Genomic DNA, 27,903 nt, shown 5'->3' with positions numbered 1-27,903 from the left:
TAGTGGCACCCAGGCACCATCTGGTCCTTCTGGTCTCAGGCTTAGAGGAGGCTGTGTCCCTGCCACCCAGTCAACGCCAACTCTCTGTAGGTTTCTGAGACAGGAACAGGATTAGAAAATGCAGTCCTTCTCTGTGGAGCTGGTGGTTTTGAACTGTGGACCATGCAGATAGCAGGCCAACGCATAGCCACGACACCACGGGGCCTCATGTGGGCCATCAGCCCTGTGGATTAACTGCTTCACCGAGCCCTGGGTTTCCTTCACCCTTCCTTTGCTCCAGATGAAAAAGATAACTCATAGCTATATCTCACATGGCCACTCAAAAGGCTTTTAAGATCCTACTCACAAACCTAGGACGTAGAACATTATACACACCATGCCGTGCTGAGTGACTTGCATGTGCCCAGTCGTTGGTGCTTAGCCTTCAAGCGCAGCAACTCAGTTTCACAAAGTGTTTGTGTTACGCCTGAGTAATTTCCATAACTGTGCCCCTGAGTCTGGCTTTTGGAAGTTTGAGTAATTTCGGTGATCTTTGAGGTCTTCCACTTGTTCATTTATTCCCATACAGCAAATACGTATGGACCTCTTACCAGAGGGAACTGCTCACGGATTGAGAGACACCATGCACACACACACACGCGAATAAATCCCTGCCTATACGAGTCGGTTAAATAGGAAAATGTATCTCCTGAATTTCCCTTTCTTCACCTACCCTTTTCCAAAACAGCCATTAGTTTCTACTGCCCTTCACAAACCCCTCCCGGACTTTGTGGCACACGGAAGCCGAAATTTCGGTTTCGGTTTGGGTGTTTGGGCCCCTCGGGGAGCAAAGGCACTTGGAAGCGCGCCACGCCGAAGAGTGGGCGGGGTCTCAGGAGCCGTAGCAGCGGGAGAGGCGGCAGCGGAACTGGCGTGTCGGGGGACGCGTTTCCGGCGGAAGCGGATCCTCGGCCCCGGGAATGGCAAGCGCCTGAGCCGCTTCCGGCCACCTCAGCGGGGAGCGGGGAGCGGGGAGCGGGGACGCCGGGAGCGGAGTCTTGCGAAGTGCGGTGGAGAGCGGGCTGTTGGCGCGGCCGAGGAGGCGAGGACGGCGCCAGGGCCGCCGGGGCCAGCGTTTGGTCCCTGTCCTCTGCGAAGATGGTGCTGCTCACGATGATCGCCCGAGTGGCGGACGGGCTTCCTCTGGCCGCCTCGATGCAGGAGGACGAACAGGTGAGTTTGTCCTGAACGCGCCCCGACCTCCGTGCGTGCGCCGTGCTCCAAGCCCAGGCCCTTCCCGGGGCTCCGCGGCGCCTCCGACGTGCTCTTTATTTCTGGGCGGTGGAGAGAGAATCGTGAGGGGACATCTTCCCCGAGGGCGGGGTTGGGCGGCCGTGTCCGCTGCTTCTCTGACGCTCCGGGGAAGGTACAGGTGCGGCAGGTGCTCCGTAACTCTTTCGGGAGCTTGTTCAAACCCAGAGCCGCCGCCGCCGCCGCTAGGAATGCTGCTCACTGCAGCACAGATCGTGGCCTTCGCTGGCGCTTCCCTAAGTTCTCGCACTCCTGGTACGGAGCCCCTGATCCTTGACCTAGCTTTTGAAAGTGGGCGGGGTGCTGTTGCCACACACGCATAGGCCTTGTGGAATCAGTCGGGAGAAAGCGTTCCGATTTACAGCCTTGGAACCCCTCTGCTGGGTCCCAGTGAGTCGTGGCGTCGGCTGTTCCTGTTGTTGAGTCACCGCAGTAGGCTCTTTTAAGAGTTTGTCCAATTTCCACCTCCCCTAACAAAGCCTTACTCAATTCCTTCTGTGGAAGCCTCTCAAGCGAGGCTCTTCCAACACTCTGTACTTTAACTGTATCAAAATATGTGAAAATATTTTTCAATAAACTGAATTTCCTAGCTGACAAGATAGGCCTCCACTGTCCTTGTGTTCCCCATAGCTTTTACTGTTTACTATATTCCTATAAGTGCCCAAATTTATAGTAAATTGATTTTTTAAGCCCAAACAACTTTTAAGGCAACTGTTTTGTCCCTTAGAAGCACAGAGAAAAATTCTTATATGGCACAGAATTTTGGACTGAAGTTGGGAGGTACCTAAAAGGAAAGGTGACAGTAGAATTTTTTTAACCTATTTAAATAATCTGTTGTATTTCACTTATATAGCCTTGGCATTTTAATTTTAATCCTTGAGGCTTAAAAAAAAAAAGTGAGACTGCCAGCCTGTTCAGTCATAGCTCTTGCAGCAAATCAGAATATACCCAAATTGTAAAATGTGGGTGTACCAAATGATAACCAGGACAGGAGTAATTACGGGTTGAGACTCTGGATTGGAAGACTAAGAAGAAGAGTCCATTCAGGAGCCTGATGAGGGAGATTGGAAAATTGCCAGGATTGTGGAGAGCAACACAATTTCAAAGCAGCTATTTGACAGCTAAGCAACATGCACACGGGTCTTGTTTTCTAAGTGGGAGATTAAGTTTCCAGCAAGGTCAAGTGCAAAGAAAACGTTTGCATATACCTTAAGTTGGACTTTTCATTCTCAGACTTTCATTTATGTGTTTATGCAGAACTATTGAAAGAGCCCATCAAATGGGCCAAAGCTTCTCTTTCCTGGAACTTACAGAAAAGCCAGCTAACTATGACTTATAGTCTGGCATAACTGCTCTGGAAGAGGAAGAGGGGTCTGTGGATATGAAAAGGGCCCCTCAGCTGCTTTTGAGGAGATCAGGAGCTCTGCTGGAAGAAAGGACAGCTAGCTGACGGTGGGACTGAGCTGTGAGGGACTCTCGGCACTGTGCCTTTTTACTTTTAGAAGGGTGGTGGTACAGTACTGAAATATGTTTCCCGCGTTGCAGGGAGCATTCAAATCCTTGAAATAAAATGTGCAAAATGGATCGTGCACCGAATTTTCTAGCATGAAATGTTTTTTCTCTTTTCCCTAGAATTGAAAACATAATTCTCTTGGGCCACTCTGCAGAAAGAGTAGGACTGTTAAAATGAACCCAGGAACATGATTTGAACCAGAAAGATGGTTGGAGAATTTTCCTAAAAAGTATATGTATTTTGAGAAATTGTTTTCCCAAGGATGAAAAAAACTCTGGTCATTTTAGCAACTACAGCATTGAATTCTAATGTGGGCAAAGAATTTAAAGGGACTATGAAAGTCTCCTTAACATAGTCGGTTCCCACTCTCTGCTGTGATACTTTATTGAAAATTGGTTCGTTATTAGTGTTTCCTAATTTATTTTAAAACTTGCCATTATTGCACTACAAAGATGGGTTGCTTTTCTAGCTTTAATAGTACCTGCAAAATTTTGAATCTTAGGTTATTGTTTATATAATTAGAATACTAATTATGTTAAAGAAGCCTTAGGTCATAAATGTCACATTGAATTACTTCACCTGAATTAGATTTATACCACATACCATGCACTATGTTAATCCTGCAAAATACATTACAGTGCATAGTTTCAGTCATGAGAGTAGGTACTATTATTATTGCCATTTTAAGGAAGGAAACAAGTGTAGTGAGGATAGGTTGGTCCTTGGGAGGAAGACGTGACTGCTCCCGTAGTGTCTGACAGTCTTGGAAAGCCTAGGAATCAGAATTGAGTCTGTGGCAGTGGGTTTGGTGGAGGGACTCTACTGACTTTTTAGCAGTTCAGAAAAAAACTTTTTAAGAAATGAAAATCCCAAATAGTTTGATACTTATTTGCCTTAATTGTCCAGACAAAATAATTCCGCGTACATTAGTCACATTGATTAAAACAGGTGCTAGTACTTGTATAAACTGCCCTATTATGAACGATTGTTCAGATAGCACAATTGAGTAATATTTATAAAATGATATATACAGAATATCTTACACACAATGCTTCTTCCATATCGAACTAAAAATACAGGCCTAGAATGTGTAGAGAGCAATGGGCTTTTCCCCTCCCATCTCAACTCCCTAATTTATGCCCTGTTCATTTCCTGTCTTCCTTTTGGGTGTGTTTCTTCTTTTAAGATGTTTGCAGTCTCTTCATCTATCTCTCTGTTCCACCTCAAAATGATCCATTGCCCCTTACCTGTCTGTCTCTGTGAAGGACAGACCAGACTGGAAGCAGGTGTTCCACTTAACCAACCAGACAGCGCTGGAGCTCAAAGAAACCAGGTTGTCTATTAGACAGTTCACCTGCCTCTCTTCCCAAGTAATTGAGGGTTGATTAATTAACTTACGTACTCTCATTGCTTTTAGAGGAAGAGGGAGAATTAGTTCATGGTGTACCTGGCCTTTGAACAGCTGAGTTCAACAGCAATTTAAAACTGATAAGAACTTAGCTACATATTCTTGTAAGGGTCAAAAATGACATTTGATACAACTAAATAGTCTTAGGTGACAACAGTGAAAAGTATTGCGACTGTGACAAAGTACTTCCTTGCTCCTTTCGGGATATATATGAGGATAAGTCAGAGAATATTGCTGTAAAACCTTAGAAACAAACAAAAATATCAACATAGGAGTTTTTGTTTCTTGTCATAACATGCCATCAGGCCTGTGCCTTCCATCTCTAACGTGTCCCCAAGGAATTCTGCGCTCTCTAATTCGCACCCTATCAGTCTAGTTTTGGTGTCCCTGATGGGCTCGCGTTGTGTTCTTTTCGATGTTCTTGGAGGCTTGGGGAGTGAATTAGTCCAGAGGGTGAAGGCCCGGGCTGCAGGATGAAAGGATTGAGGTTCTTAAGGAGACTCTCCTAGGGCAGGCCGTGCCACCCTCAAAGAATGAGCAGGTACGTTGTTGTCATGTTGGGGGGGGGGCGGGGAATCCTTTCGCCAACTGTCTCAGTATTTTTCTCGGTTTCCTTAAAATTTCTTATAATAAGCCCCAAGATAACCCTGTGTCTTTCAAGAAAATCAAGAGCACTTCTTTTGGGCCCCCCCCCAAACAAAACTGGGCCCCCTAAAACTGAGCTGACCTCTCTATTTTGCATTTAACCAGTCCCAGCAGGTCCCCTCAGAGTTCACTGTGTTGATTGGACCTTTGTTTTGAAAGTACCCAAATGAGACTAAGACGGGTACATTTCCAAGAGAACATGGCTGCACTCATCTTCTAATGGCAAAGGCTTGTTTTCAAATGTTCCTTTTTAAATTTAAACATTTATTGTATAAAACATTTTATTGGGGGCTTGTACAACTCTTATCACAATCCATACATATATCCATTGTGTCAAGCACATTTGTACATTTATTGCGATCATTCTCGAAACATTTGCTTTCTACTTGAGCCTTGGTATCGACTCATTTTTTCCCTCCCTCTCCGCTTCCCCTCCCTCCTAAGCACTTGATAATTTAGAAATTATTATTATTTTGTCATATCTTACACTGTCTGATGTCTCCCTTCACCCACTTTTCTGTTGTCCTTCCCCCAGGGAGGAGGTTATATATATCCTTGTAATCAGTTCCCCCTTTCCACCCTACCCTCCCTCCACCCTCCTGGTATCGCCACTCTCACCAGTGGTCCTGAAGGGATCATCTGTCTTGGGTTCCTTGTGTTTCCAGTACCTATCTGTACCAGTATACACCCTGTGGTCAAGTAGGATTTGTAAGGTAGAATCGGGATCATGATAGTGTGGGGAGGTGGGGAGAAGCATTTAGGAACTAGAGGAAAGTTGTATGTTTCATCGTTGCTGCACTGCACCCTGACTGGCTCGTCTCCTCCCCGTGACCCTTCTGTGAGGGGATGTCCAGTTGCCTACAGATGGGTCTTGGGTCCCTAACCTGTACTCCCCAGGTTAAAATGCTTCGTTTGGAATTAATTCATGAGCGTGTGAGCTGGAACCCCGGCAGCAATCCTTTCTGACTCATCCTTCTGTTAGGTTTGGAGCCAGATCCGAACTGTGCTATTGGAGAACCTCAAATCCGTGTTAGGATTTGTCTAGTCACTTTCTTCTACTTCATTATTACAGGCGGTGCCTACGTTGTGGATGTGTAACTTTCACACAGCTTCTGCGAACCCTTTAATGTTGGGACTTCAAACCAGCTTTGCCATGGTGAATAAAGTGAACAGTAACAGAAGTTTTTCAATTTGAACGATTCATTATGGTAACAAAATGGGGAAAATTACAGGTCAAAGCCATGGCATGGGAGACTCACTAAGAGTAAGCTTAGTGTAAGCCCTTTGAGGCATCTGATGTGTGACAGATTATAAAATAGCGGCAGGACTGTGAAACACCACACACATGCAAAGTAGTCCTGTTGGCTAACACTATGTAAACATGCCCTCTCTTTGAAATAAATGAACTTAGTCTGCTGGCAACAAATTCTTCATCTCAGTCTCTCACTTACTGTATGTACTCTTTTTAAATCACTGAAAATCTTCCAGCCTTTTCTGATGCTAAATCACTGCCATCGAGTCAATTCCTAGTCAGTGACCCGAAAGGGCTGAGTGGAACTGCCTCTCTGAGATCCTGAAACTGACTCTTTATGAGAGCCGTCGGCCCTGTCTTTCTTCCCAGGAGCAGCTGGTGGGTTTGAACCACTGCCCTTGTAATTAGCAGCTCAATGTGGTGTCCTGCCACCAGGACTTTTCTCTTTTACTAAAGTAAGGCTACATAAGAACTGTGTGCACCTGTTCTGACTCACCTGTAAATTTTTAAAGACCTGTCTAGTTCATAACCCAGGGATTATCTATACTAACAAATAGCGTTACACCATATACAAAGCCCATCCAGTCTTTTGTTGAGGAAGTGGGAAACAGAATCAAGATAGCTAATTATTTTAGATGCCTTGGCTGACTGTGGACACTTGTGCTTTAGTATTGTAAGCAAACCAAGGTCCTGTCTGTTAAGCAATGATTAGGTTGTCATGGGCGAGCTAGATTAGAGCTACACCATGGTTTCTTTAACATTTTCTATGGGTTAGATTTAATATTCCACCAGTGAGGCTTAACCTAGAAGGTGGTTATACTACCACTAAAACCATTTTAATTAAGGAGGTGTTTTAGCTAAGAGCTCAGGAGACTGGGTGGTTCAGTGGTTAGGTGCTCAGCTGCTAACCGAAAAGGTCAGCAGTTCCATCCCACTGGCTACACTTTGGGAGAAAAAATGTGGTAGCCTGCTTGCATAGTGGTTATAGCCTGAGGAACCCTAAGGGAAGTTCTTCTCTTTCCTATTGGGTTGCAGTGACTCAGAATCAGCTTAGGGCATGGGTACAGCATGGTGCTTAACAGCAGGCGCTCCAGAGCTAGGCTGCTTGCGTTCATACCAGAGCCCCTTCCTTTATTAGTCCTAAGCTCTCGGAAGTTTAAGTTCTCCAACATGAACTGGGCATGCTAATTCTCATCACATCATAGGGGTAGTTGTGAGGATAGAACATGCTGAAAACCACCCAACAACGTCCAGGAATGTCCAGGAGTACACTAACAGGAGCTCCGGAGGTTTAGGCTGCATTCAGAAAAGGACATGGAACAAGGGGTATCATTGCTGACGTCAGAAAAATGTTTGCTTGTGTTTCATTGACAATGGCTTTCAACTGTGTGGATCATAACAAACTGTGGATAACCTTGAAAAGAATGGAACTTCCAGAATACTTAATTCTTATATGGATCAAGAGGTAATTGTGCACACAGAACAATGGAATGCCGCATGGTTTAAAATCAGGAAAGGCGTACGTCAGGGTTGTATCTTTTCACCAGACTTAGTCTGTATGCTGAGCAAATAATTAGAGACATGGAATTATATGAAGACGAATACAGCATCAGGATGAAAAGAAGGCTTATTAACAATTGTGATAGACAGTTGATACAGGTGTGCTTGTTGAAAGTGAGGAGGACTTGAAGCACTTGCTGATGAAGCATTAATGAGTTCAGCCTTCAGTGTGGACTACAACTCAATGTAAAGAAAACCAAAATCCTCACAGCTGGGCCGCTATGTAGCATCATGGTAACTGGAGGAAAGCTTGAAGTTAGCAAGGATTTCGGTGTGCTTGGATCTACAATCTATGCTCATGGGAACAGCAGGCAAGAGATCAATGCTATGCTGCATCGGGTAAATCTGCATAACATCTCTTACACGGTTGAAAAGCAAAGATGTTACTGTGAGGACTAAGGTGTGCTTGACCCAAGCCATGGTGTTTTCAGTCGCTTCATCTTCATGTGAAAGTTAAGCTGTGAATAAAGAGAACTGATGCCTTTGAATTATCCTGGTGAAGGATATTGAAGGGACTCCCGATTGCTAAAAGAACAAACCTGTCTTTGGACAGGTACAGCCAGAATGGTCCTTTAGGGACAAGGATAGTGAGACTTTGTCTCACATACTTTGGACATGTCCGGAGAGACCTGTTCCCAGAGGACGCCATCCTGTTTGGAAAAGTGGAAGGGCAGCGAAACAGGAATGCCCTGTACAAAATGGATTGGATTGATACAGAATCTGCATCCATGCACTTAAACATAGCAATTGTGAGGGAGGCTCAGGACAGTGTTCCAGTCTGTTGTACATACGGTAGCTAGGGGTCCGAACCAACTGCACGATAACCACAACATGTATGGGGAGCCAAGGTTTCAAACAGATTGAACTGGTTCAGTCATGACTGAGGAAGCAAAACCGGGTTTCTATCTATTTATTAATTTTTGTTTAGTTTTGATTCTAGTGAACATCGTAGTAAACGAACAACTAAAATCAGAAGCAGGGCAAATAGGCCTTCTGTACTTAAATTATACTAGAAATTGTTCACAAGTCAATGAAAACTAAATAATAACTAGTGTTATATAAAGGAGAGATTTGGTTATAATAATTTTCATTTAGTTGTCTAGCTAGGAAATCCAAGAAAACCACTGAAAAATCTATTAGAAATGATAAGTAGGATTATTCAATTGGATTAAAAATCTGAAAAAGTCATTTCTATTTTATTATTTTTAAAATCATTTTATTGGGGGCTTGTACAACTCTTATCACAATCCATACATCCATCCATTGTGTCAAACACATTTGTACATTTGTTGCCATCATCATTTTCAAAACATTTTCATTCCACTTGAGCCCTTGGTATCAGCTCCTAATTTTTCCCCTTCCCTCCATGTCCCTCCCCGCTCCCTCATGAATGAAACTGGATTTTTAAAATTTGAGTGATCTGAAATGCTAACTGGAACAGGGAGAATTGTGGTTCTGAGCCCTGGAACAAGCTTAGTGACCCTGATGTGCAATACAATATTATACCAAGTCTGTGCAGAGCAATACACATTCAGAATGGCACAGTCAGCTGCCATCTTAATGCTGGGCATAGCTTTGGTTTTCTTCATGGGAGATTTCGTTTCTGCCAGGGCTTCAGCCTATAACTTTCCCACACTTAAAAATTTGGGTCAGCTCAGGTGTTGCTTCATTGGCCATGACTGAACTTATGCTGAACAATAGCAAATCCCTAGATAAACGATTTTCGGCAACATTATATCTCATCTATAAAATGGGCATAATACCATATATACTCGAGTATAAGTCGATCCGAATATCAGCCGGGGCATCTAATTTTACCAAAAAAAAAGCGCATTAAAAATGTGCTGAAAAACTTGGCTATCCACAAGTATATAAGGTAATTCCCCTCACCTCATAGGATAGTTTGAAAATTAAGTAAGTTAAATTATGTAAGCTTCTAAAACAGAGCTAGTCAGAACTCAGTAATTTTATTTGCTCATTGATAAAGAATTTTTTCTAATTCAGTTTGTCTTAAAGTTCACAGACAAGAATTGTACATAATATTCTGGGTGCAATGCACAATAAGCAGGAATGAGTGCGTGAATTGTTTTTGCTCTTACATGCCATGCATGCTTATTCTGGGAGGGGCCACCCTTGGAGAAGGACATCATGCTTGTTAAGCTAGGGTCAGCAAAACAAGAGGAAAAGACCTTCAACAAGATGGAGTGACGTGAGTGGTTATAATCATAGGCTTAAGCCTAGAAAGGGCTGGAGGATGATGCAGGACCAGGCAGTATTTTGCTCTGTTGTACATCGCTGATTTAATGCCCCAATAGCAACAGCATAGGAAGTTCAGCAAGTACCTAGAAACAAACAAAAATGTTCATCGTGATTTCCTATTATAACTCCTATAGGAAAAGTTGTAATATTTAGAAATTATAGCTATTCTGATTCATAAACTCTACCTCTGAAGGGGCTTCTAAAAGTTCTGTTAGCTGTCAATCCCAGTTTTCCATGAACTTTTGGAAGACCCCATAAAAGTATATTCCTGTGTGTGTGTGTGCATATATATATATATGCCACCCCTACCCCCACACATATTTGTTGTTTGCTATCTATCATTGAGTCAGCCCCTACCCAGCCATGGCAAGCCTGTACACAATAGAATTCAACTCTGTCCGGTTCTGCCTCATTCCCACAATAGGTTGCAGGTCAGAACATTGTGACGCATACGCTGTCTATGGGCTGATTTTTAGAAGTCCGTCACCAGGCCACTTTTCCGGGTCCTCTTATCTAGAAGCTCCACGGAAGCTCCACTGTGCAGCATCAGAACAACCCGGGCGCCTACATTGGCGCTGGTGTATGAGGGGCTCTGGCCACGAATCAGACCCAGGTCTACATAACAGTCTATAGTTTCATCTCTGACTGCCAGCACCCACATGTTGCAGCAAATAATGAGTAATACTTTTTTGGAGGGGAGCAGAGGAGGTAAACAATATACAAACCATTTTAGTTCTGATACACGTTGTCAAATGGCCTTCTAGAGAGATTGTGGCAGTGTTCCCAGGGAAAGCAATGCTAACCTGAAACATACTGGGGAATGTTGGTTGGAAGAGAAGTCTGAAAGGTTGTACATGGATAATCACTACTTTGGTCTTTGAAAATTCTTGGAATTATTGCATGCTTTTGGTTATAGTTTCTTCTAGCTGATGTATTTAAGGCTCTTTCAGGTTACAGGAATGCTTTCAATACTTCTATAGTCAAAGAATTTCTACCAGCCTTTATCTGACAGCCAATTTTTGCCATCTAGTTCTTCAACCAGTCTATTTCAGTTGCTCACCTACAGACTAAAAATGTATATTTAGCATCTGTGGCCGTGATTATTTTAAAAAATACTAAATCATACTCCCACCTTCAGAGATAGTGTTTCCGTTGGCTTGAGGGTGGGGTTTAGGCATGAGTAGCGCTTTAAATTCCTAAGTGGTTCTAGCCAACCTGGAAAATCACTGGTCTGCGTTGATAGGTCTTCCTGTCAAGAGAGGTGCATTTCACGCTCTTTGCATCCCCTTTACCGGCTTTTGTAATGCAAGTCTTCCTCAGCATGCCGCATGGTGGCATTGGTGAAACAGATTGACAAGTACCATTCACATGTAGAAAGCAGGGTCTTGTGCAACAGTTTTATTAGCTGCAAATATATGGTAGTGTTCACTCTACTTTATTGGAAACCTACAAAAGCAGATTAATGAATGTATGTTAATATTAACTTATATTTAATTTCTAAAACTGTAAACATACATATACATACATAACTAATTATATAGATACAGTTCTCAAGTGAATGGCATCTCTAGTAAATTTCTGCTGAAAGAACAGTGTGAGCAAGGTAAATCTACAAGTTTATGTTTCTAATGGCTTCCGCCTAACATCACTGGTTCAGTTCATGCTTAATTACTTCTAGTCACCATTTTAAGTACATAAAGCATAAAAGCAATACTAACCACCACCCAATCCACACTTGCCGTTGAGTTGATTGCAACTAATGCCAACCCCTGTGTTTCCCAGTAGAACTGCCTTCCAGGGATATTTCATGGCTATGACCTTTGGGAGGAGTCCTGGGCCTAATAGTTACAAGTTGGGCTGCTAACCACAAGATCGGCAGTTTGAAACCCACAGTGGCTCCTTGGAAAAAAGATAGGGCTTTCTACACCTGTAAAGAGTTGGAGTCTCAGGATCTGACGGGGTAGTTCTACCCTGCCCTCTATGGACTCGATGGCAGTGAGTTTGGTAGCCTTGGGAAACAGATGGCCAGGGTTTTTCTGAAGCATCTCAGGATGAGTTCAAACCACCAAACTTTGGATTAGTATCGGAATAACCATTTATCCCAACCAGTGGTTCCTTTTAGAATTTAGAATCCCACACTCCTGTACTTGTACATGACTCATCTGCCACTCACACACCTTTAATATAGCTCTCTGGATTTTATTATTAGCTTATTGTTTAATTACTGTTCATTTTAGATTTCACTTTGTACTTCCTCAAACCTAGTCCCTGGGAGAATGTAGTAACAAATTTCTATTTAGATATTCAATTATAAAGCACCAACTGAAAGAAAGTTGTTTTCAATCCAAAATAAAATAATTCCTTTCCATTAAATGGCAAGGGGGTTTTGTTTTTAATATATGTGGAACCACAGGAATAATTAAACAATGCAATTTTGCTTCCTCTTCTTTACATATTTCTTTTTTTACCTTTGAAGCTTGTAAGTTAGGATTTTCTCCTTTTGAAATGCTACTGCTCTCCTTTAGGCATATTTCCTCTTTATTTTTCCTGAAGCCCTTTCATGACCCACTGGTACAAGTAGGTACCAGTTATATTTTTTGCCTCTGCAGTTTACTGGTATGCTCTGTGCCACTTAAAATGCGCTGGTATCAGGCAGGGACTTGCATAACTGCATAAAACGGAAGGAAGTGTGTCAGTATCGAATTGCTGTGCTGAGAGATTGCTGCCACAGGTGGTGTGGCCAGGAGGAGGGACTCAGTGACTTGTCTCTGACCTTCTGAACAGCAAGATACGGCGTCTCCACAAGGGGGTTTCAAAAAGTATATTGAAAAGTGGGATTAAAAGAAAATGGAAAAAAGAATGGAATTTTCCCACGAACCTTTTGAAGCCTCCTTCATATATTTATTGTTTCCTTTATATTATCGGGAAAGTGTGGTTTAGGACATTGGGTAATACTTACATGCATAAATTCTTTTCAGGGGTAAGCATACATCCTTAACATATTTCAGAACCACAGGTACAAATAAGTACCACTTGAGTTTCCCAATGGCTTCTGAACAGCAAAATATGCTTTATAAAAATATTTATTATTTCTTTTGTACTATTTGTGTTACTATCCAACCTTCATAGCCCGCTGGTACATATATGAATCATATAATATTTATAAAATTTTTCATTCTATTTAATAGTAGATTACCAATCCTGAATGATTCAAATTCAGCTTCTCATTAGTGGAAAAAACATTACATAACCAAAACATTACAAACAAATAATTTGATCATGAAAAGGTTAAATTTTGACTAAAAAACCAAAAGATTTGTATGAGGAAAAACTACAGAACACTATTACAAGAAACCAAGAGTGACCTCAACAACTGTAAGAATGTCCCATACTCATGGATCAGAAGACTCAATATAGTAAAGATGTCAGTTCTGCCCAAGGCACTATATCAGTTGAATGGTATCCCGATACAAATGCCATCATCTTTCTTCAAAGAATTGGAAAATCTGATTACCAACTTCATATGGAGAGGGAAGAACCCCAGAATTAGCAAGAAGAAGGTCAAAGTGGGAGAGCTTGCTTTACCCAATTTTAGCGCCTATTATACAGCCACAGTGGTCAAAACAGTGTGGTGTTGGTATAATGACATACTCAGATCAATGGAAAAGAACTGAAAACCCAGAAATAAACTCATAAGAATACAGACAACTGATTTTTGATAAGGGACCAAAAAATATCAAATGGGAAGCAGATGCCCTCTTCACAAAGTGATACTGGGAAAAAATGGATAATTACCTGCAGAAAAATGAAGACCCTTAACTCCATGCACAAGAATAAACTCAAGGTGAGTCACAGACCTTGAGGTAAAACCCCCAGCGATTAGGGCCATCAATGAGGGACTTGGGACAAATCTGCGACTTTGGCAATACAAAGGTAATGGGAAATAGGGAAGGATGCATACAGAAGAGGCACAGATTGACAAGTGGGATATATTGATGATGAAACACCTGTGTACATTGAAGAATTCATCAAGAGAGTAATAAGAGAGCCCACAGACTGGGAAAACATCTTTAACAATGACACATCAAACAAAGGCCTTATTACTAAAACCTATAATACTTTGCTAGCTTCCAAAAAGAAAAGGGGAAAAAAATTGCCCACAGAGGAGGTGGGCAAAGGACCCGAAAAGAAGTTTCACTAGGGCAGAAATCCGAATGGCCAAGAAACATATGAGAAAATGTTCCTGATAGTAGCCATAAGAGAAATGCAAATTAAAACAACTATGAGATAGCACCTAACACCCTCAAAGGTAGCCCAAATCAAGAAATCAGAAAGCAACAAGTGTTGAAGGGGCTGTGGCGAGATAGGACATGTAAGTGTGTACAACCATTATGGAAATCAATTTAGCAATATCTAAAACAGATGGAAATCGAGCTACCATAAGACCCAGCAATCTCCCTATTGGGCATACACCCAGAGGAGACAAGAAACAAACCACAGCCAGACATCTGTGCTCCAGTGTTCATTGTGGCACAGTTCACAATTGCAAGGAGTTGGAAACGACCCAAATCTCCATCAACTGATGAGTGAATTAAAAAACTGTGGTACATACATACAATGGAGTACTATGCATCGCTAAAAAGCAGTGATGAACACATGAAGCACATCGCCGCATGGAAAGAACTGGAGAAAATCATGCTGAGCGAAGTAAGCCAAGCACAGGAGGACAAGTACAGCATGAGTCCACTGGGGTAAGCTTAAAAAAAAAAGTGAAAGGGACAAAGGGGAAAAGCTACTATATACATGCATTCCTGGGGTGAGGTCCAGTACTATGACGGGCCAGACCCAATCCAGGGATGCGTATGGCAGCCAACAAAATAAGAGGGGAAAAGAAAGGAGAAAAAGAAAAAAAGACGTGCAGAGGAGAAGCAGAGCACTAACCCACCCAAGGGGAGGGTATTGTTTATCTCTCCACAGGAGAGGAAGAGAGAGACCAGCCTTCAACCCCATGCGCCAAGACATGAATACAACTTAAGGGCATGTAGTAGGGAACCAGTAGAGAGGTCTGCGGGCTCACCCCCAATCCCAACTACGTGGACATCCCACCTCCACCCTCACCCCCCAGAAGAATGCACTTCAGAGGACAACACTGAAGCTACAGCCTAGGGAGAGGGGCACATCTCATCAGAGCACATAGGAGCAGGTGAAGAGGGAAGAGAGAGTGGAACATTCTAGCCCACCAAAACCCGAGGATGATATTGCTGCTCAGAGCAGCCAGTGCACAGAGAAGACCACAGGACTGCCCCTACCACAAGACACAGAAAGCATCCCCTCACTGACCCATAGCGCTACGGGGACAACACTGGAGATACAGTGCGGGAATTGTGCCCAATCTGACCCAATCACACTAAGGGAGTGTAATAAAGCAGCAAGGGGGGCAAAGTAATGAAGTCCCTGGGGGATACCAAAAACAGACTTCAGGACCAGAGCATGGCACCCTATCAGACTCGACTGGAAAACACTCCTAAAGGTCAACAAACAAACCTGGAACTATTTATAAGTGTTTCTTTATTTTTTTCTTGTTATTTTGTTTTGTCTTTTGTTATTTTTTCTTTATCTTGTTTTTGAGCTTATTATTATCTCTGCATGCCTATCTAGATAATATAGGTGGGATAAACAATCTGGAGGAGAAAACGGGACGGATTGTTTGGAGGGGTGAATGGGAGAGGAGGGAGAAAGGAAGGGGGTGTCACGAACCTAGGGAAGAGGGAACAAAAGTTATAAAATCGATGATGAGAAGGGCGTAGGATGCCTGGTGGGGGGCTTAATCAAGGACACTGTAACTGAGAGGAATTAATGAAGGCCAAACATGATAGTGGAACAAGAAGAAAGTGAAAGGAAATAGAGGAAAGAACTAGGCGGCAAAGGGCATTTATAGAGGTCTAAATACAGGTATGTACATATGTAAATATGTATAATGATAGGGAAATAGATCTATGTACATATATTTTCATGTAAAGTATTAGGGTAGCAACCGGACATTGGACCACTACTCAAGTACTCCTTCAATGCAAGAACACTTTGTTCTAATAATCCGACATTCCATGATGCTCACCTTCCCAGCATGATCACTGAGGACAAATGGGTACATAAGCAAATGTGGTGAAGAAAGCTGATGGTGCCCAGCTATCAAAAGATTGATCGTCTGGTGTCTTAAAGACTTGAAGATCAACAAGTGGCCATCTCACTGGGAAACAGCAAAGCCCACATGAAGAAGCACATCAACCTGTGTGACCATAAGGTGTCAGTGGGATCAGGTAACAAAGACCCAAAACAAAAATCATATCAGTGTGAATGAGGAGGAGTGTGGAATTGAGACCCAAAGCCCATCTGTAGACAACTGGACATCCCCTTACAGAAGGGCCAAGGGGAGGAGACGAGCCAGTCAGGGTGCAGTACAGCACCGATGAAACATACAGTTCCTCTAGTTCAGTGCTTCTTAGCTTTCCTAATGCCATGACCCTCTAATACAGTTCCTCATGTGGTGGTGACCCCAACCATAAAATTATTTTCTTTGCTACTTCATAACTGTAATTATGCTACTTTTTTGCTACTGTTATGAGTCAGGCAACCCCTGCTGTAGTTCTTTAATGCTTCCTCCTCCCCATTTTCATGACCTCAATTCCTTTACAAATCTGGTTAGACCAGAGCATGTACCCGGATAAGAGATAAGAGCTTGCAACACAGGGAATGCAGGACAGATAAACCCCACAGAACCAATAATGAGAATAGAGATACAGGAGGGAAAGGGGAAGGTGAGGGGAGAATGGGGGAAATGATCACAATGATCTACATTTAATCTCTTAGGGGGACGGACAACAGAAAAGTGTGTAAAGGGAGACAGTGGTTGGTGTAAGACGGGGTGGGGATTATAAATTATCACGGGTTCATGAGGGAAGGAGGGTGGGGAAGGGGGAAATGAGCAGCTATCAAGGGCACAAGTAGAAAAAATGTTTTGAAAATGACGATGGCAACATATGTACAAATGCTTTAACACCGATGATTGTATGGATTGTGGTAAGAGCCCCCAATAAAATGATTTTTTTCAAAGAAAATGTTAAGTTTTAAAATCACTTAGAATGACTTAGATGGATATTACTTTTAATCCTATTATCTGAATGTTATTTTTCACGTAGCTGACCCTCACTTTTGCTTAAGAACTAACTTGATTTGATAATATTTTAGATCCCTTATTTCCTGAATTCCTATTATTCATTGATCAAAACTGAAGCATCCAATAGTCTACACAGTAATTTCTCAATGTTCAGTCTTGCTGCTACCTAAGTTCTTTCTAACTAATCTCAGTCACCACATAGATTTATGCAGGGGAGAATATTTGACATTTCAATCTTTCTCCTCTTGTTTTTATTTCGTTGCAGCTACAAGATTCACAACAGTTTTCAATCATGGTGGCACAGTTTTGTGTACATGCCCAATACTGTACTACTTTGTAGGAGATTCTGCTTAATCGTCGGGCATAAAAATGAGATTCATCTGTGTGTGGATCCCCAGATTTCCCCACGTTCAGCGCATGCTGTGCTTGTGGGGCTAGTAGCTGTGCAGGTGAAGCGAGGGAGGTGGAGCGCCTGACTGAGTGGAAGGAGCCCTGGGCTGGATGGAAGCTGGCAGAGCTTTCAGTGGGGTTGAGGTGTACAGTTTAGATGCTAAAAAATAACTAACATCATTTTCTTGAACAATGGGCTAAGCCTTCCTCTTTTGCTCTGAAAGTAAGTTGTTTGATATTTTTTAATGAGCCTTAAAATATGTAGAAATGAATCCTGTTAAGCTATAAATGGGGAAAATTGTGGCTTCATAATAGTATGGTACTTCTTACTAATTGACACAGATCGTTTTGTTGGAAAATCCTTAAAATAAGTTGTCTTCTTTCAGTCTGGCCGGGACCTTCAGCAGTACCAAAGTCAGGCTAAACAACTCTTTCGAAAGCTGAATGAACAGTCCCCTACCAGATGTACCTTGGAAGCTGGAGCCATGACTTTTCAGTAAGTATAATTCTCTGTGTTCATTTAGATATGAAATACAGTAATACAGGAAATATCTGACTGGAATGGTAGTATTTTCTTTTTCTTGAGTAAAGGTAACTTTAAAATACAGTGTGATCAGGAAGTAACTCCCCTGGCTCTAATTGTGTCAAACTGAAATCAGACATGAATACATCTAATGAACGGTGGACACTCGGGTAAGCATGGGTAACTTCTTGTTTGAGAAGCATCTTGGGCCCAGATACGCGTAGGTGAGTAACATTTGTGAAAAGTTGTGAGGTGCTGTTGAGTCATCTGTTCCACCCTGTAACAATCCTATCTGGGTACACTACCCAGTCCTGCCCCATCTTCACAGCTGCTGCTGTGGTTGAGCCCGTTGTTGCCACCACTGTGTCCGTTTGTCTCATCGAGGCCATTCTCTTTGTCACTGCCCCTCTGTTTACCAGGCATGCGCTCCTTCTCTAGGGACCGGTTCCTCCTGATAACGTGTCCAGAGTTCGTGAGGTGAAGTCTCACCGTCCTTCCTTCCAAGGAGCGCTCTACATACACTTTTTCTGAGACCGACTTGTTCACCCTTCGGCAGTCAGTGCGACTTTCAGGATTCTGTACCAACATTGCAATTCTGTTTCATCAGCTCTTCAGTCTTCCTTATTGCATTGTTGGGCTTCTGCGGGCACATGAGACCATTGAAAATACCATGGTTTGGGTCATTTGTCAGCCCTCAAAGTTCTTGTTAACAGTTTAAAGAGGCCTTTTGCAGCAGATTTGCCTCCAAATATTCTCTCTCTCTCTCTCTCTCTCTCTCTCTCTCTCTCTCTCTCTCTCTCTCTCTCTCTCTCTCTCTGTCTGTCTGTCTGCCATCGAGTCAGTGCTGACTCACTGCAACCCTATAGGGGAAGGTAGAACTGCCCTGGTGAGTTTCCAAGACTGTAATTCTTTGTGGCAAAATTAGGCCCAGTCTTTCTCCTGCCCAAAATATTATAGCTGCTTAATTATATAATATCCATTTCTGCAACATAGATTAGGGAACCCAAAGGTTCAAGGAAAGTTCTCATGGAATTGAGAAAGAGTTTTTCTTTTACCTGGTTTATTTCGCATCTTTTTAGCCTCGTTCCATCGTTTATTTCTTTCTAGGAGCTATTTATCAAAGGTTTATTCTTTGCCAGATCTTGTATTAAGCCCTGCCTTTAATGTCTATAGTTTTTAATGAGTTTATTTTCTTGTTTACAGAGAGGGACGCATAACTATACTGTAATAGCACAGGGCCAAAATTGCTAAAATTGAGATATGAGTGAAATGCTTTGGGAGTCGACATATGGAAGCACTACATTTCCATCTGTGGGTGGTAAGTTTAAGGAAAGGGCATAAAGAAAGCATACAGAAACGTCTCACAGAAGAAATTACAGGACAGTTGACATTTGAACATGTGAGTTTTCACATACATAAAGGAGCATTGCCATTAGAAAAGAACAGCATGGAGACCTCAAAGAACCTTGCTTCTTGGAGAGCAGCTTATCATTCGGTAGATAGGATGGAATGTGGCCTACACATGAAAAGCTACAGATACCGTATCAAGGACTGTGATTTCGTTGTACAGATATTAAGGAACAAGTTAGAATTTGGAAAAGGGACCCCTGGTGACCTAGTGGTTATGTGTTGGGTTTCAGTTTACAAGGTCAGCAGTTAGAAACTACCAGCTACTCCTGTAAACAGTTGCAGTCTTGGAAACTTACAGGAGCAGTTATACCCGGTCCTATAGGGTAACTATGAGTCAGCATCGATTTGATGGCAGTGAGTAGAATTTGGAAACAATGATCAGATACCCTTTTGTAAGAGTAAAACTTAGGATGGTGTTGTAGGAGGTCTTCTAGATGGACAGCAAGGAGCTCAGTTAGCAGTGCTTTTTTGTAAAGGCCAGGGAGGTCATACAATACAGTAGTATTTAAACCATCCGTGGAGCCTCATGGCTGCTTCAGGAGCCACGGTAGAGAGGCATACATGCCGTCTTAACTCCTTCCTGGGTGCTGTGGGGCTCACTACCCCAAAAGTGGGGTCTGCTCTGACCTACGCCTACCTTGGGAATGAGGCAGTGTGGTCACTCCCGAGGTCATTGTTTCCTGTACCCGGTAAATGTATTTTGCGACATTAACCCCCAACTTTTAGGGATGATTTTGTTTCCTTGAATTGTTGTAGCAAAATACCATAGAGTGGGTGGCTCGCAGAATCGAAGTTTATAGCGTTAGTTTTCCAGACTAGAAGCCCAAATCAGTGAGTCTGATCTGTGCCTCTCTTAGAACTTCTAATGAGACCTAGCAATCCTTGCCTTGACTTTGAGTAGCCTCTGCAGTCACACATCTCCTTCTGTGTAATGCTCTGTTTCTGTTTTCTTCTCTAAGACACACTCAGATAAGGTTAGGACCCAACCTCTTCCAATATGACCTCAGATTAACTGATAATATCTTTCCAGCAAGGTCAGGTTCACAGGTACCATGAGTTAGAACTTCCACATATCTTGGGAGATGGGGAGGGGGGAGGAACACACACTTTAATCTATAACAATACCCACCAATTTTCTTTATGAATGATTAAAAGGGGTTTAAATGTGTGTGTTAACCAACCATCTACACAAAGGATAGGTGGAGTTATAATTCAGAATTTTCAAGAAATAGTCTTAGGTACTAAAATATTTTAGTTATGTAAAGGAATAAATAAGTATAATAAGCATGCCTAAGTATTCCTTTTGCTATGTGAAATGAAAATGCTTGCTTCTGACTGTAAGGACTTGTGATTTGAGATTTTTCTGATTTTGCCAGCCTCAAAAGACCTCAATGTGATGTTTTCAGAAGTTTGTACTGAGAATCAGCTTCAGCGTGTTGGAGGTGCTAAAACAACTGAAAATAACTCTCTTGATGTTTGTTTGTTTGGTCTCCAGCTACATTATTGAACAGGGTGTGTGCTACTTGGTTTTATGTGAAGCTGCCTTCCCTAAGAAGTTGGCTTTTGCCTACCTAGAAGACTTGCACTCAGAGTTTGATGAACAGCATGGAAAGAAGGTGCCCACTGTGTCTAGACCTTACTCTTTTATCGAGTTTGGTAAGTTTCTACTCTGTACTTCTTTGTCACGGGATCAAACAATATTTGTGGTTTGTTACACTGATAACATTTTTAGTGTGGTTTACCTTCTGATGTTTCAGATTCACTCTCCCATTCCAGCTTTTTATGTCCTTTTGAATAAATGAGGGTTTCTTCTTCGTTTTTAAAGATCTTTCCCCTTAGAATTTGCTGCCCTTTGTCCTTTGTCGTCATTTGATTTGATTCTGCATTAGAATTATGTGTAGCAAGGCCGTGTCTAAAAATCTCCTTGATTGCATTTAATTGCTGTTACTTTTTGCCCCCAGCCTGTATGTACATACTTTACACGCACACTCACACTTACTCACAGGATGGGTCATTTTATGGAGAGCAGAATTTAAGAATTTAGAAATTCAAAGCAGAATAGTGTTTTAGTTTTTTGCTAGAATATGATTCTCTCATTTATAAAAAGAAAGTACTAGAAAATATATGATATGGGAGAGAAACATATACTGTATGCAGAAATACTGAGCATGAATGTCCATGTTTTAGAATCCTAGAAAGACCCATCACCAGTCAGACCTGGTAAAGTATTTGGTGACAGCAGATCCAACGGAATCCTCTGTTTAGGAAGTGAGTACAAGTAGGATCAGGCTACATCACTGGAATTTTTCATTAAAAAATAAGTTTGTGCGCTCTTAGAATTCAGATGTATTATCCAGCTTGCTAGATTAGAGGGTCATTTTGTGGTTTTGAAATAGGGAAAATCTAGCAAAAGAAAGCCCAGTGCTCTGTAACTGCAGAGTCTCTCCTAAGTATTAATTTATATGATGTCTGCTTTTTCAAAATTTATTTTTGTATACAGAAATAATATTCCAGTAAATCCAAGGACGAAAAGGCTTGGTGCATTTAGGACACAAAGGAAATGATGATACCCTCATTTAAGGGACTATAAACAAATAATGATTATAAGGGCCTACAGTGTACCTGGGACCAATAACCATACTTAGGCCTCCGAGGGGGAGGGGGGGTATCGTTTTGGGAATTGGGAAAGAGAAAATATATAGAGAAGGCCAACCTGAGAAGAGCAGTAATTCTGATAGAGGGATACTTCGCCCAAGGTGACTTCTCAAGCAGAAGCCAGAATAATAAATACTTTGCTAATTCTCTATCTCCTTCCACACTTTTGGAGTTCTCTGTTGCCCGAGACCCTAAAAGAACCTGGAAGGCCAGACAATAGGCTCAGAAGGGTGGAGAGGAGCTTGAAAGATGGAGATGAATTTAAGATTTTGTCACACATTGAAAACATGATCTTCAGTTATAAGTCACTTTTCTTAGAGTTTTGAAAATTACAGCCTCGTACATATACAGGGCTAAAGCTAGAGGCAAATGCCCTTTTATAGAGGTGTTTGGGGAGACCATCTAACTCTTGTTGGCTTTACTTAAAAGTGTAAGAACTGGTGATATTGGGATGTGTGTGAAAGAAAAAACGTTGTGACAAATGTTTTTTAATATTTTACTGATCATGTACTTCTTACTAGGTTAAACTCTAAGGTTGCTGTATTGGAACCAGCATCCTGCCTTCAGGGACTGTATAGGATTATGTAATAAAACTCTTCGTGAATATTCCTGCATTGCTATAATATGTCTTAAGTTTTCAAAGTCACAGATACTTTTAGGTCACAGGTGTGCAAAGCACCTAGTTTCTTGTTAACACGCTATACAAATGAAGAAATTAAAGCCCAATTTTTAATAGTCCCCAAAGAGTTTGTTTAATCATGGACATAGCAGAAGCAAACTCTGAACTTGCAGTTCCTTCCTCCAGTGCATCGAGAAGCGTGAGAGACATTAAGGGCCATGTTCCTCTTCATTCCAGATACCTACATCCAAAAAACCAAAAAGAACTACATTGACAGCCGTGCTCGGAGAAACCTGGGCTCCATCAACACTGAATTGCAAGACGTGCAGAGGATCATGGTGGCCAACATTGAGGAAGTGCTACAGCGGGGAGAAGCGCTCTCAGGTATCTAAAGGCGCTGCGCGAGTCCTAGGAAGAGGGGTTCGGATTCTGTGCTAAAAGTATGACTCATTTCTGGGGGTACCTGTGTGATATGAGTTTCTAGTACGGTTGAGCTTCAGACCTTGTAAACATGACATTAAAATTTTATGATTTGTTTTGGTGACTAGTGCAGTGTAAAGAAGTCTTACAAAACAGAAGCAGCCACTGTTTCCAAGGCATTTCCAAAAATAAATCAAATTAGGTACAGAACACTTGTACCAGTTAAGGAAAGTAGAGAGACTGAGGAAGTCATCAAAGACTTCGAGAGATTTTCTGAATAGCATTTTGATGAGACTTCATTTCTACCTGATGATTCTTGGTGAAATGCCATTTTCATCAGGGCATTTATTTGCTGAAAAACTTCTAAACTCTATCACTACAGGACCATAATTCAGCCTGTTCTGAACTTTTTATTAGTCACTCACTGTAAAGGAGTGTCTGTGGTGATGTGCTCTTGTGATTTCAGGATGTGCTCTTGTGATTTCAGACACATTCTTTCTCAGCCAGATCAGCTGTCTCACTATCCTTACTGATCTGTTCTCACCTTCTGCTGGGCAAGAGCCACCTCCTCCAAGAAACATTCCATGCTCCTTACAGCCTGCTTTTCCTCAGTCTCTTCTGTCCTTTACCCTCTTCTAGCACTTAGCTCGTAATGCTTTTGAGCACATCATCGTGTGTGTGTGTATAATACATGTGGATATGTATATGCACACACACTGCATGTATATGTGGGTGTTTTACCTATTTAATGCAGTTATGCAAGTTCTTTAAAGGTAGCATATTGTACATGTTTTGTACATGTAAACTTTGTAGTTATGCAGGTTTTTTGAAGGTAGCATTGTGCTTGTTTTATACATGTTTTGTATGTGTAAACTCTGTACATGTACAAGTTTCATATTGTACATGTTTTATATATGAGCACAAATCAGTACCATAAAGAGTATTTCTTGGAGTCAGCCTTACTACAAAGTTAGTTAGTAAGTGGAGTTTTCATTTTTATGAGCTTCAAGCTTTAACCTCTGTGCAGCGAGTCATAATTTTACACTTCCCAAGGTGCCTCTAGCACAAGTATTTGCTAAATGACTTCTCGAAGAAGTGTCTGTGCGTTTATGGTTTTACGTGCTTAAAAATACTCCTGCGTAAAAGAATTACCTTAACAGTTGTTTTCTGTGATGGAAGTTGCTCCTTCCTTTGTCCAGTTACTCTCGACAGATTCAGATTCATGCAAACTCATTGAGTACTGACGTAGGACTTAGTAGATGTTCTGTTCTAGGCATTGTGGACATAGCCAGGAACACAGTCGTTCCAAATCGTTGACAGTTGGGGAGTGCACGCTGGGAGGCTGGCTAGAAAGATGCCCTCCAGCCTGACTTCAGCATTTCTCCACCCTCAACAGCTTCCTGTGTGACGAGGTGTGCTGCTTCCTCCTTAGGCCGGTTGCATGTTTAGCAGTGACTGCTAGGTCTATGATGTTAATAATATATTTCCCAATCCAAACCAAGCTCTTATTAAGCAACTCCAAATATTTGAGAAGTATTCTCTAAGGAAGAATAAACAAATTCAGGTTGCAAAATCCTTTTTAAAAATTTAAAGAGGTAAGAAGTTTGATCATCATCCATTTGTGTCAGACCAAGAATTTTTCTTACCGCGTATGCTCGAGTATAAGCCAACCCGAATATCAGCCAAGGCACCTAATGTTACCCCAAAAACTTTATTTAAAAAATGCCAAAAAACTCAGCTTATACATGAGTATTGATGGTATTCTTAAAACATGCATGTAGTTATGATGAAAATTCAGTTACAGATAATGGTGATAGTTATATAGCTAAATATAATTAGTGTTACTAATTATACACTACTAGTATATGATGAAAAACTCATATTGGAAAATGTGTGTGTTTACTCTGGTGGCACAGTGTATTAAGCATTAGGCTACTAACCAAAAGCTCTCTGGATCTAGCCCACCAGTCAGTTCATGGGGGCAAGCTGGGGGCTGCTTCTCTAAAGATTCAGTCTCAGAAACCCTGAGGAGCAGTTCTGTGCCCAGTGAGTCAGTCAACTCAATGACAGTGGGCTTCACAATACTTTTTTTAAAAAACAAACAAAGTTTAGTTAACAATTATAAAAAGTTGGGTTTTTAAAAAAAATGTTTTTGCAGGGAAAAAAACTGCAGAAAAGGCTTTAAAAGCTTAATTGCTATTAAATAATATGTTCCTAACATCTTCTAATATAATTTAATTAAAATATAACCTTCCTATTATCTGTTTAAGGACTCTATGGTAACTTTACTTTCATAGTTGTCTATTACATGGATATTCTTAGAAATTTCGTAAAGGTCACCATTGAGGGTTAGCCTAGTACTTAGTATCTGGTTGGTTAATTGAATTTTCTGGTTACCCGAGTCTTGTACGGAGTATCATTTTTCAACATATGAGAAACTATTACTGCACCTAATAAAAGATTGTGAAAATGATAATATTTTACCAATATCAGCCAACATTTATCAAGTGTATACTTAATATTTGCAGACGTTGTACTCACTTTACACACACGCTTACACACTCGGAAGGTATGGTTTGTTACTGTCCCCATTTCCTGGACGAGCAGCTGGGTCTCAGAGAGGGTAAGTGACGTGAGGAAGATCACATGGCTGGTGCTGATACTGGAACCAGAGCGTTTGATGCCAGCCAGTCTGTGCTCCTACCCATCTGACTCTACAGCCTCAAGAATTAGAATGTAATTTGGGCTGATATTTTTAAAATGTAGGTTTTACTGTGCTTCAGGATCTTGAGCTCATCAGCATGTAACCTTACACTTAAAAAGGACAACTTAAGATTAATAATGGTTGGGGTTTGGATTTTTCAAGTTTGATACTATTCTTGGGCATTGCTTTCCTCCTTTGCTTTGCTTGCCTTTATTCAGTGCACCTGAAGCAAGTGCTTACATGCAACTAAGGAGCCCTCAAAGGCAGAGTGAACTATCAGACAGGTTTTAAGCAGTTTTCAAGAAGAGAGTTGTCAGAATTGCCAGATCATAACTTGTACAACTTAGTGCCTAGGTCCCAGCACAAAACAGCCACTTTCTGAGGTTTAATATTGATAATGAGCAAGAAAGGAGGATATATTATACTTCTTGGGGGAAGAAAAATGAAACTTTTTCTAAAATAAAAACAACAAAACCCACTACACTGACCCTTCCAACCCTGCAGTTTCTGAGACAGAAAGCGGATGGCCACGTCTTTCGCCTGCAGAGCTTGATGGGCTGGGTTCAAATCACCAGCCTTTGATTAGCAGAGAGCGCTCTGACCACTGTGTAACTAGTGCGCCTTCCCTTACATCGTGCGCGAGAACTCGCCGCCTATCTGATAGAATGGCACTCGTTTTGACTGTTTGTGTTCGTTACTTTTAATAAAATGCTTCCATAGACTAATCAGTGTTTTCTTTTTTTCCTCTTCGACAGCATTGGATTCAAAGGCTAACAATTTGTCCAGTCTGTCCAAGAAATACCGCCAGGATGCGAAGTACTTGAACATGCGTTCCACTTACGCCAAACTTGCAGCAGTTGCTGTATTCTTCATCATGCTAATAGTGTATGTGCGATTCTGGTGGCTGTGAGCTAGTGAGTCCAGTCACTGACCAGGAGAACCTAGAACCCAGCACGTGTGTGTTTTCAGGAAGCTGAGCTCACGGGGATGTGTATTAGAATCCACAGTAGAGTCCAAGAGGAACTTCTGCCGCTAAAGACCTGGCAGGAAATGATGTGTCCTGAAAATGAAAGGTCCGCCTCATCTAAGGAAGCTTAGCCCTGTGTAGAAAGTCTCTGTTGGGGGCAAAGGCTTTCTCTGGGTGCTAAGCCATATTTGTTAGGGAACAGTAGATTCTTGCATTTTGTGTTTCCTTCCCAGGGTTGTGTGTTTTTAAACAGCACGGACTGGGGCATTCTTCCTCTCTAAAGGAGCCGTCAGTGGGAGTTAGCTTAACCAAACTGTGCCAGGAAGATTCCGAAATCCCATCAGAGAAGCCAGCACCCGGGGACGTTTTTGATTCTAATCAGCATTCCTTTTGTTGGTGACATTGTGATTTTCTTTCCTCTGCATTTTTGATGGGCTTCAAACAAGACTCCAGAATGTGAAGGTTAATTGCTTTGCTGCACAGATCGTTTCTTTTGGCCCCTTTAGGAAAGTTAACCCTGTTGTCCTCCCTTTTCTTGTATTTTGCTTATTGCACAATTGTTTTAGGATTAAATGAATAATATTCCGATGCATTGAAATTATATTGTAGCACTCTTTGATTTAGAAGGTGAAGTGTTTTCTGTCATTTTCTTTAAAATCTTAAATTAGCTTGGGACTTTATAAATTTTCTTTTTCAGCATCTGGTGTATATTGATAGAAGAGAGTATTCACATGTGGATAGCCAGAGGCACCTGAGGCACCTGGCTTAATGAGAAAAAGATGGAAATGCATGAAGATGGCTGTAGCCTGTTTACTTTCGCCACTAAGGCTTTGTCATTTTTTATTTCTTTCCGTATTTCCCAGGAGTTTCATGTCCCATAAACATCCTCTCAGGATGTTTTCAAATTTCAAAAAGAACGTGTTCAGCTGGATAGTGAACTCGCGACAAAGCAGCTACTCAAGCTACTAAATACACTGCTTTGTGGAGTCGTCGAGAGTACCTAGTGGTTTTTGAGAATGCTCTGGAAATAGGTCATTTGTTTATAGTGGCTTCTCTTAACTAATAAAAATACCTATGGTATTTTTTTTCTTTTTTTGCTCAGGGATGATGGGAA

General features: G+C 41.7%; 1 protein-coding gene across 1 annotated transcript; it reads left to right on the top strand.

The window, feature by feature from the left end:
• The first annotated feature begins 1,010 nt into the window (after nt 1–1,010).
• SEC22B (SEC22 homolog B, vesicle trafficking protein) lies at nt 1,011–27,387 on the top strand. Its single transcript, XM_075560321.1, has 5 exons — nt 1,011–1,212; nt 17,878–17,987; nt 20,920–21,080; nt 22,936–23,082; nt 26,578–27,387. Exons 1-5 carry the CDS (start codon nt 1,138–1,140, stop codon nt 26,730–26,732), a joined length of 648 nt encoding a protein of 215 aa, XP_075416436.1. The 5' UTR covers nt 1,011–1,137; the 3' UTR covers nt 26,733–27,387.
• The last annotated feature ends 516 nt before the right edge of the window (nt 27,388–27,903 follow it).

This window comes from Tenrec ecaudatus, chromosome 1 (genome assembly GCF_050624435.1).
Source record: "Tenrec ecaudatus isolate mTenEca1 chromosome 1, mTenEca1.hap1, whole genome shotgun sequence".
NCBI classification, from domain to species: Eukaryota; Metazoa; Chordata; class Mammalia; order Afrosoricida; family Tenrecidae; genus Tenrec; species Tenrec ecaudatus.
Note: the sequence above shows the minus strand (reverse complement) of the source record. Positions and strands in the feature narration are given on the sequence as shown.

Excerpts from the sequence above, each read along its gene's own strand:
- SEC22B (XM_075560321.1), top strand. The coding sequence starts at position 1,138 with ATGGTGCTGCTCACGATGATCGCCCGAGTGGCGGACGGGCTTCCTCTG. Across the intron at positions 17,988-20,919 it reads GCTGGAGCCATGACTTTTCA|CTACATTATTGAACAGGGTG; the intron begins GTAAGTATAATT and ends TTTGGTCTCCAG. Across the intron at positions 23,083-26,577 it reads GCGGGGAGAAGCGCTCTCAG|CATTGGATTCAAAGGCTAAC; the intron begins GTATCTAAAGGC and ends CCTCTTCGACAG.